The sequence below is a fragment of the Coptis chinensis genome, chromosome 4 (genome assembly GCF_015680905.1).
Source record: "Coptis chinensis isolate HL-2020 chromosome 4, ASM1568090v1, whole genome shotgun sequence".
Classification (NCBI taxonomy): domain Eukaryota; kingdom Viridiplantae; phylum Streptophyta; class Magnoliopsida; order Ranunculales; family Ranunculaceae; genus Coptis; species Coptis chinensis.
Window position 1 is genome coordinate 37469756 of NC_141459.1, and position 10914 is coordinate 37480669.

At 33.6% G+C, this 10914-nt stretch overlaps 1 protein-coding gene across 1 annotated transcript; it reads right to left on the minus strand.

Annotated features, from left to right (window-relative positions):
- Window positions 1-3106: 3106 nt before the first annotated feature.
- LOC147503403 (uncharacterized) lies at window positions 3107-5330 on the minus strand. Its single transcript, XM_086604823.1, has 4 exons — window positions 4676-5330; window positions 4522-4569; window positions 4135-4253; window positions 3107-3568 (listed from the first exon to the last, which is right to left on the minus strand). The coding sequence occupies exons 1-4, from the start codon at window positions 5127-5129 to the stop codon at window positions 3107-3109; spliced, it is 1083 nt and encodes a 360-aa protein (XP_086460949.1). The 5' UTR covers window positions 5130-5330.
- Between the last annotated feature and the right edge of the window lie 5584 nt (window positions 5331-10914).

A 10914-nucleotide genomic window follows, 5' to 3' on the forward strand; every position in this document is an offset into this window, starting at 1 on the left:
AAACTTGAGTATGTAGAAAACTTGAGTATGTAGAAAACTTGAGTATTCTATGTAAACCCTAAACTCTAAACCGAAAGTGAATGAGTATTCTATATATATTTGAAATTTTGATATATTTCGAATAATTGAGTGAAATATATTTGTAAACACCCCAAACTAGTTTATTATTTACAATTGAATAAAAAAAAATGGAAAATAACAAGTTTAGATATAAAACAGATTATTATTTTAGATTTGGATAATTTAGTGAAATATGTTTGAAATTAAAATTTTTTTTATGTCGGTACGAAATTTGTAAACCCTAAACCCTAAACCCAAACCCCAAACCCCCAAACTAGATTATGATTCAAAATTTGAAAAAGAAAATAAAAAATAATAAGTTTATAAATAAAACAAATTATTATTTTGAATAATTAAGTAAAATTTGTTAGCACGAAATTTGTAAATAACTCTAAACCCTAAACCCTAAACCCTAAATCTCAACCTAGTTTTATGATTCACAATTTTAAAAATAAAATAAAAAATAACAAGTTTAGATATAAAACAAATTATTATTTCAAATAATTAAGTGAAATATGTTGGTACGAAATTTCTAAACCTTGAACTCTGAACTCTAAACCCCAAACTAGTTTATGATTCACAATTGAAAAAATAATAATAATAACAAGTTTAGATATAAAACAAATTATTATTTTAGATTTTATAGCATGTTTGATTACATGTTTTAACTTGGTTATAAAGATACTATGTCATAAATGGATAAAAAGAGTGTAGAGTGCATGTAGTTTTATTGATGTAATTGTGTTGTTTCTAACCCAATTTTTAAATCGGATTTCAATTTTTCTAATTCAATTGAAATCGCTTTGAGTGCATTTGGAATCGCTTTGAGTGCGTGTTCACGCCGTTTGAGTGTACACTCAAACACGTTTGAGTGTAAACTCAAATTACATGTCCAAGTTTGAGTGTAAACTCAAATTACATGTCAAGTCGTTTGAGTGTTAATTTGAGTTTGAGTTACACTCAAACTAGATGGCCAAGTCGTTTGAGTGTATACTCAAACGATATGGACAAATCGTTTGAGTGTTACTCACACTAACACGAAACTACGCCACATGTAGTTTGAGTGTACACTGAAACTACGCGGTCATGTAGTTTGAGTGTACACTCAAACGACATGACCGTGTAGTTGAGTGTACACTCAAACGACATGGCCGCGTAGTTTGAGTGTTAGTGTGAGTAACACTGAAACTACGCGGCCATGTAGTTTGAGTGCACACTCAAACGACATGGCCGCGTAGTTTCAGTGTACACTCAAACTACATGGCCGCCAGTAGTTTGAGTGTACACTCAAACGACATGGCCACGTAGTTTCAGTGTACACTCAAACTACATGGCCGCGTAGTTTCAGTGTTAGTGTGAGTAACACTCAAACGACTTGGTCATGTCGTCCGAGTGTACACTCAAACGACTTGGCGAAGTCGTTTCGCTTTCACTTAAACGACATTGTCAAATTGTTTACGTTTACACTCAAACGACATGACCATGTCGTTTGAATGTAAAAAACAACGACTTCGCCAAGTCGTTTGAGTGTACACTTCGCATCGTGTGGTCGCTGTCGTTTGAAATAGAAAACGTAAAAAACGACCGGGGTTCGTTTTGGCAATACCGTTGAATTGGTTCTTTGGGCTTTTTTATGGCAAATTTGTAATATGGCAAATTTGTAAAATTTCTTTTTTTTTGAGGGGTTGCCCAATCCAATTTGATGAGTGCCCAATGGAATCACCAATCTAAAAGACACAATTTTAGGCCAATAGGGGAATAGTTATATTAAATAAAGGCTCACATTTTTCAAGTCGCGAACTCGCGATGGTGCGACTGAAATGTTTTTGTGGTACCCACTTCTTCCAACTGAAGGGCCTATGGGCATATGGTAATTGTCTTTGTGATACAGAGTCATATATGACGCACATTTGACCAAGGTTCAAAATATCGATATCGATAAATATATCGGTGTACCCAAAAACCGATATATATCGGATATATCGGAAATATCGGATATATATATTTTTTTGGTGATCAGTGCAAACTATTTAAAATATCGGATATATCGGAAATATAATATCGGAAATATCGGAAATATATCGAAAATATATTGGAAATATCGGATTTATATTAAAAAATGGTCAAAAAGTCAAACGATATATATCGTAAATATCGGATATATCAATTATATCGGCAATATAAACTTTTATATCGGAAATCCCGATATATATCGGAAAAATAAGGGTACTATATTCGGTGGATATATATCGGAAATATCGATATCGGTGTACCAAAATACCGATATATATCGGCGATATATCGGATATATCGTCGATATTTTGAACCTTGCATTTGACTATGACATATCTTGAAAAAATGGTCCTGCAGGCTGCAGCCAGAGTTAAATAGTTAATATATCGATGAAAAAATGGTACTCCATAAGAATCATTCTAAGAACTTAAAATCGGTTTTCAGCAGTAATCGGTCGAGGAGGCGAGATGCGATTAATCGGTGATTTAATTGGTTGAATCGGTATATATTATAATATACAAAATTTCAATTATACCTTTAAAATATATAATATAAACAATAATATTAGGTCCAATAAATAAGAAATATTTTAATAAAACACAAATTGTTAATGTTAATATCTTATATCTAACTACTTTAAAGGGAACGATTCTATAAATAGTCTCTTTCCAATTATACTTCTATATGGTTTTAATTATTACGACCACCGTCAAAAGAATATGGTGTAATAATATAGGTGAGTGAGGGGTAAAACTGTCAAGTAAAATTCAAATGTTTCTCCTGAAAATTAGTACACTACTCTCAATTTTATAAATATTTGCAATATTATCACTGCCCATACACATGGTGTAGACACGTGTTAGAAAACTAGTACATTCAAAAATAAAAAGTAAAGGTAGCAATTTACAAGTACAAAATAACAAAAACATGTCTCCATACTTGACATATTCACATCAAACAATCAAAACATGAAATCCTTGAGACTAAAACAAAGATTAAGAACATGTCATATGTTCATATGAGACTAAAAAACTCAAAAGGCGCTCCTATCATCAATGTTGAAATCTTCATCCAACACATTCCTTTCAATTTCACCCTCCCTTCCAAGTGTCAAATCTTCTATGTGGCATTCTAAATCTCCCTCCCTTTCAAGTGTCAAATCTTCTATATGATCTTGTAAATCTGGTGCATCATCATGTAAGGAATACGACGGCGACACGTTGGTGTTTGACTGTTGAATTGGTGGTTCTATTGCCGCCTCAACTTGACTCCAAGTAACATTGTCAGCATCTCTTACAAAACCTTGAAGCTCCTCGTCTATTGGAATGACCCAATCATCATTGTCATCCATATCCATTTCAGTTAGAATCATTGGATTTGGTGTAGCCTTGTTCACTTGGGCATTATATCGTCGCTCCAATTTTTTATTGTACTGGATGTAGACGAGATCATTCAACATCTTTTGCAACAAACAATTCCTCTTCTTTAAGTGTACCTACAATAGATATAAAGAACAAAAGAAATATAAACTAGACTTTATAAAAGATTGAATTCAAAAAATGAAGTATGTTATTATGTTTGTCCGTTAAGTACCTGGACAAAAAGAGGTAATTAACAATTAGAAAAAAGCAAAGAACCTGAACAAGTAAAGGTGCACCTAAAAAATTATAAACAGAACTCTCACTGAAACAAGAAATACTTGAAAGAATGCTAACTCCCTAAAGAGTTATCCCACTTGAAAAGTGTGATAAGCGTGAATGTCTTCTTAAAACTATTAGCCACCTGCCATTTTCTCCACCTTAATGCCCCAAATGTCTGCAAAAGTAAGAAGTTTGGATGTAACAAACTTGAGAATATTCAGGGAACTATGTTCCATAATTTCGTAGACCAAAGACTACCTAAAACATCTTAACAACAACCTCATATTATAGCTTCACAGGTAGAATGTTAAGATATAAACAATGTTCAATAGGAAGTTAACTTTCTCAATAATAGATACGAAAAGCAGTATGAGTTAACATGCGGCAACAATGCAACTTAATTATTATAGCACTTAATTACATTGTCAAAAGCACTCCAATTGCATTCGCACGGCGAGGCACTACAAGTTTGACTCAAAACCATTATTGCCAGCTTTTGGAGAGTCGGCGCTGAGCTTCCAAATGTTATCCACCATTGCACTATGCAGCACACATAAAAGGTTAGAAAGAAAACACCTAAACGGATATTTACATAGAAGGTACTTGTTAATAGAGTTTAGCTTTTAACAGGTGACGTCCCTCGACACCTTTTAGCCATTGGCTCTCCAAATCTCAACAATGCATCTCTATAAAAGCTCCACTTCCATAGCGAGCTTAAAGTCCTCATCAAAATCAAGAACAAGCTTATCAAAAACTTTTGTAAGCCCTGCCCTAATATATTGATCTCCCTCAACAGCCAATGCATTACCAGCTTCCGATTGCTTGTAATAGAACTCAAGATTCAGGTACAAACCAGCTAGAAAGCAAAAAAAAAACATGGATTTAAAACACTAAGAAATAGACCAACTAAGACACAAATGAAGTAATCTAAAAGCTTCATATGTACAATCTAAAAAAATTACCTGCATGTAAATGACGATGGAGTTGATCCACCCATCTATCATCGATAATCTTGAACACTACTTTTCTCAACTGGTATCGTTCCATCTTTACAACTTGGGTTGATGTTGTGTCCTCACCAATGTTAATTTTTATTTGCTCATTTGCCTTGCTTATTGCTTCATATATATTGCCCATGCAAGGCTTTTCAGCATCAACCAATCTAAGCACTTCAACTAATGGACCCAGAATTCCACAAGCAAAATTTACACTTGACCAAAAGGAATTTCTGCAAATAATATTTTCGACATTCTTTCCTTCAACCTTTTTTGCAAATCTACTAGTAGTCCACTTCCCATAAACAAACATCATTCTCAATGCACTCTTGCTTTTGGCAATGCTTTCTAAGGTGTAGAATTGAGTTGCAAATCGAGTCACGCAGCTCCTATGCAGCTCACACTTTGTGCACTTACGCATCCAATTTACAACTTGATTATGGTTATATATGTAAACAACAATAGTCCTTTGTTTCGCCCATAACCTTTTTAATGTTAGCTATATCCTTTCCAAACTCTTGCAAAATGAGATTCACATAATGGGTAGCACAGGGAGTCCATAACAACTTCGGATACTTGTGCTCTAAAATAGTTCTAGCAAGCTTATAATTGGAAGCATTGTCGGTGATAAACTACATACAAAAATAATAATAATAATAAAATAAAAAATATAGTCTAGCCATCTCTAAGCTTGAATATTAAAAAATAACTAATTAATTAATAACAAACCACTTACCTGAACAATATTCTCTACTCCTACATCCTTAATCACATCTTCAATCATTCCCACAATTAGATTTGCATCTTTAATATGCTCTAAAGCATCAATAGACTTTAAGAAGACAGTTCCTTTTGGACAACTCACAAGAAAATTTATCAGACTTCGCCTTTTACAATCAGTCCAAAAATCTGACATAATAGAGCATCCATACTTCTTCCAATGAACTCTAAAGCTTTCAACAAACTTAGTTGTATCATCATATACATCTTTCAACAATGTAGTCCGCATATGACAGTACCTAAAAGGTAAAAGAGACAATCATAAGATAACAAATGATATATCAACTATCAAACAAAAACTAAAGTAGATACAAAATAAAATGCAATACCATTTATAGTACCGTATAAAAAAAAATGAGTAGTAAGCTTGAACAATACCTTTTTCATATTTCCCAATTGCATAAATCATGGTTTGAAAACTAGGCACACGCACGGCATTAAAAGATAAGCCAACTTCATATGCCCATTCAGCAATAGCCTTCCAAGCATCCTTTTTCTCTTTTTCTTTGTATGGATTACAATGCTCAATTTGTTTTTGCTTCATTTTATCGTGATCCGGTATCAAAATGGAATCCATTGGACCTTTATGAGTGTTAGCCGTCTTCCTCTTCTTACTAGTAGTGGGCAATGGACCCCCACTCCCACTCTCTCCTAAAATTTAGATTTCTTCTTCATTCATTATCTCCGCATCCTGAAACCTTTCATGCCCTTCTAAAATACTATTAAGTCTACTCTTGTCAGACTTTTTCTTGGTCTTACATTGTACAAATAACTCACTAATTCTTTTCATTATCTCAATCGTAACCTTAGGACATGCCGTAACTTGACTTGACTTATGCAAAAGATGTTCTTTCGCTCTTGAAATCCCTCCATAAAAGTTTTTAAGACATAGCCTACATGTTACGTTATTTTTATTGTTGGAATCTGGACAAAACATGTAGTCCCATGCTGGATCATGGAACTTTCTAGAGTTCACACCTCCAATGGGATTTGCAGAAGCTCCAAAAGAATTCATTGGATTTGTAGAGTCTACTGGAGTACTAATTGGAATAGTTGAAGGTCCCAAAGTACTCATTCTGTAATCTGTATATGCATAAGTCATATCAACATTTAGAGGCACATTTCATTAATTTTTAAACATTCATAAATATTTAAACTGTGGGCAGAAAACCCATCAATATGCATACATTTGGTCATGTGGATGCGTCATTCAATTATCAAACAAGGACTTCTTTAAATGAATTAAAAAAAAATAGTTTTCTTTAACCAAACTTAAAGAATTTGTTTGAGATTTTATTTTATTAAAAGGTTAATATTTTATGGTGTTATGCTAAGTGCTAAGTTGTTTGTTCCATCAAAATATAATAATATCTACCCTACAAACAAACAATATTACCCTACAACAAACAAACAACAATGGAAAAGACAAAAGAAAATAGGGGAGAAAGGAGAAGAGGAAACAAAGAGTCAAAGAATAAAGAATAACAAAAAATAATACATGTTTACTTGATCACTTCATAGTTGAAGAAGAGAGAGAGGACTGAGGATATGAAGACAAGCTCTGGAATTGGAAGTGTTCAATACTTCACTACTTCGTGAGTTCGTGGGGTTTTTTTTTTTTTTTTTTTTTTTTTAATCTAATTCTAGTTGGGTTCCGATAATATCGGCGCTGTTTTATTCTCAGTTGGCCCGATAAATTGGTCGAAAACATCTCGCTCCAGTCCCGATATACGATTACTCACCGATTAAATCCGATTTTAACTGCTTAGAGCAGATAAGCTGATTATATATATATAGTGTGTGTGTGTGTGTGTGTGTGTGTGTGCCTTTTGGACAAGGGTCGCGTCCAAATCACGTTGTCCAGATCGCCAATACTTCAAGAGGGTGGACTATAGCATAATACAAAATATCGCGATATTTGTCGATATTTATCGAGATTTCATATAAAGATATATAAATATTATGATATGTTTAGAGATATATACGACTGTAAATATCGGCGATGTTTTGACGATATTTGGTGATATTTTGTGTATGTAACAATTTTATTTAATATTTACCATTATATTTTAAATAAATATAAATAATATATTATGATATATCAAGAAATATCCACAATATCCATGATATTTGTCGATATTTTGGATATATTCACGATATTTGCATGTGAAACAATGTCAAATATCCCCAAAGAGAAAGATATATCCATGATACATATCGAGAAATTGAGTATCGATAAATACCATGATATTTTGTACTATCTTACTATATAGAAAAATCTGGGGGTTGATGAACAGTGTTTTCATGTACGTCACAGGATCAATTTAGGGTGTGTTTGTTAAATTTTAACTCACGGAAAGGAAAGGAAATAAAATGGGTGGTCCACTATAAAATGGAATGGAAAGGAAATAATTTTAAATGGTATGTGTTTGGTAAACTGGGGAAAGGAAAGTAAAAACTGGGAAAATGAATAATCATGTTTGTTTGTAAAAGCTATGGAAAGGAATAATTGTATTGTTGGGTCATGGGTGTATTAGTAGTAAGTCCCTATCTATCTATTTCCTTTCCTTTCCTTTCCACAAAATTTTCAGGAGTTAGCTAAGGACACAAAACCTTTTCCATTTCCATGATTTTGTTTCCATATGGAAAAATCCATTTCCTTTCCATGGGTAAACAAACGCCTTAAAAACTATGGAAAAGGTGGACCACTCTTATTTTCCTTTCCTTTCTATAGTGTTTCCATCATAACAAACACACCCTTAGTCTTTTCACTATCTATTGTGGGGTATTTTGGTCTTTTTAAATAGACTGGAAAGATTATCTCAATGGTTCTCGATTATTCGTCTCTCTCTGTGGCACAGTCTCCTCCTACGTCTCCGGCTTTCACTCTCTCTTCAATCTTCGACCCATACTATTTAAGAGGACTCTATACAGTTCACGAATTCTCGCCTCTTTCTCTCTATGTTTATTTCTTCTATGTGATTGATGATCTTGAAGCTGAATGCATCAGTAGAGAATCGATAATATTGGTTCTAGATTATGATGTTCAGGTAATTCATTGATTTATTATTCCGATAACTTTGTTATGTCTGGATTGGTTGTTGTATTTTGCAAAATATATAAGCTTTCGGATGAAGTAATAAATAGTGAAAGGAGAGTTGGCGTTTGTGTAAGTTGTGGTTGTGTCTACTTCATGGATTGTCATCTTCATGGCTGTTGAGTGTTGACTACAGATGTTATTCTCACATGGTATGGTTGGGCATGGTAAAATGAAGGAAAACCTTAATTTAATTGTTAAATTGTTTGTTATTATTATTTTTTTTCGTAGCCAACACGCATGGATATAATTTTAAATTACCATAACAGTAAGACAATTAAGTTTCATTCATCGGCATAAAGGTTTTTTATGCTAAGAAAACCGACAATTTGTCGAACTATTTTTGTAAAGGATAAGCTTCTCTTTTGCGAAAATGATCTGTCTGATATCGCTAATCCGTTGGAATGTACGCACAGAGTACTTTTATTTAGTGATTGTTACATCTACACTATTTCCTTTTCTTTATCGTAGTGTTTTCGTCTAATTTAGTTGAAATTGCTAAATGCAGATGCTACCATGGGAGAGTCTACCAGTTTTGAGAAATAATAAGATTTATCGTATGCCTTCAGTTGGCAGCATATCTGCATTGGTGAATGTAAACTTTCATTGTCAAGAACAAACTGGGAGAGCCGAGGGAAGCTTTCCATCGATAGATCCTTTAGATGCATTTTATTTGCTGAATCCAAGCAATGACCTCGATGGCACACAAGTTAACGAATAGAGCACTATTTTTCAATTATACACAAGTTTCCAGCATATCTTAAAAATCTTTCTCTTACTATATACCGCTTTCTATAGACCAACTCCCAGCCTTCTGTTATATATTTGAGAAAACGGTAAGATTTATGATTTTAGTGTCGTTTATATTTACTAATTTTTATGATATTTAGTTTGGTTATAATTTTAGTGGCATTTTTTGTATTCACTAAATAGTTGTATGCGTTCTTTTGACCGCCATATAATTCAGTTGCATTCAAAATGGATAACTCTACCCAAGAGAGCTCATTATTACTTAATGACAATGCAATTCATACTCAAGCTTGGATCTCACCGCCATATCGTTGTCTCTGTGTATTTAAATTTCTTTCTCCCTAACTTCTCTCTCTTCGTTCTTCGTTTTGTTAGAGTAACAATTTATTACTATGTTTAGTATTAGCAAGTATCTTGTAGGATATAGATATATTAGCAAGTATCTTGTAATCTTAGTAAGTGTATTATCTTTTTCTAGATAAGTGGATCTAGGAAAAGATAATACTACTAGAAACATGTATATATACTATTAGAAACATCAATAAAGATTATCAGAAATATCCATTAAAACATCTTTGACATGGTATCAAGAGCCAACTCCGATTTCCTTTCCACTACCCCATTACTATAGGAATCGGAGCCTTTTTTTTTTTTTTTTGTGTGTTTGGTTTCTTTTTTTGGTCATATATATCATACTATTTATTACCCTCTCCTACTTATCGTTCTTGTCTTTTTTGATCTAGTTCATTATTTGTGTTCTATATCATAATGACCCACTTAACTACCAATAATAATTCTGTTGTTGTGCATTTCAATAACGATTCCGCGGTCATGTCTAATCTTTATATGAAAGAGATGTCCTCACTAATTACTCCAGAACGACTTGATGGTACTAATTATATCGAGTGGTCATTGAATGCGCAGAACAAGATCAGGGGCAGAAAACGTTGGGGCTTTATCTCTAATATTAAGGCTGCTCCAACAAACATAAATTCTGAGGAATATGAAGCTTGGGAGAACGAGAATTGTCTAGTCAAGTCTTGGCTTCTTGATGCAATGACCAAGGACATCAAGTCAATTTTCCTTCACTTATCTTCGGCCAAGGAAATCTGGGATACTACAAAACAAACTTACTCTGTTAGCCAAGATGCATCGAAGGGTTATCAGCTATATTGTGAGGGAATTTTTGTCCACCAAAATAGAGGTTCTGTTATTCCTTATTTTGGAAAATTGAAAAAAAAATATGGCAAGAATTTGACGCTATTGAAGACTGCACTATGGAGTGTGCCAATGACATTAAGAAATATACCACAAAGGTTAATTCTCAGCATGTGTATATTTTCTTGGCCGGTCTTGATTCTCATTTAGATGGGGTTCGTGGTCGTGTTCGTGTTCTTGCTATTAAGCCACTTCTATACATACAGTCCGTTTATGCCATGGTTTGTGCTGAGGCGAATCGTCAGGATGCCATGCTTGGTGGGACATCCAATGAAGGGACTGCTATGGCTGCTCAAAAATCATTTGTTCATCCTGATTCAAAGAAAGGAGTTCGTAAGTGTACCCATTGTAATGGTGATAA

Excerpts from the sequence above, each read along its gene's own strand:
- LOC147503403 (XM_086604823.1), bottom strand. The coding sequence starts at position 5,129 with ATGCGTAAGTGCACAAAGTGTGAGCTGCATAGGAGCTGCGTGACTCGA. Across the intron at positions 4,570-4,675 it reads CCATCGTCATTTACATGCAG|CTGGTTTGTACCTGAATCTT; the intron begins GTAATTTTTTTA and ends TTTGCTTTCTAG. Across the intron at positions 4,254-4,521 it reads TTACAAGCAATCGGAAGCTG|TGCAATGGTGGATAACATTT; the intron begins GTAATGCATTGG and ends TGTGCTGCATAG.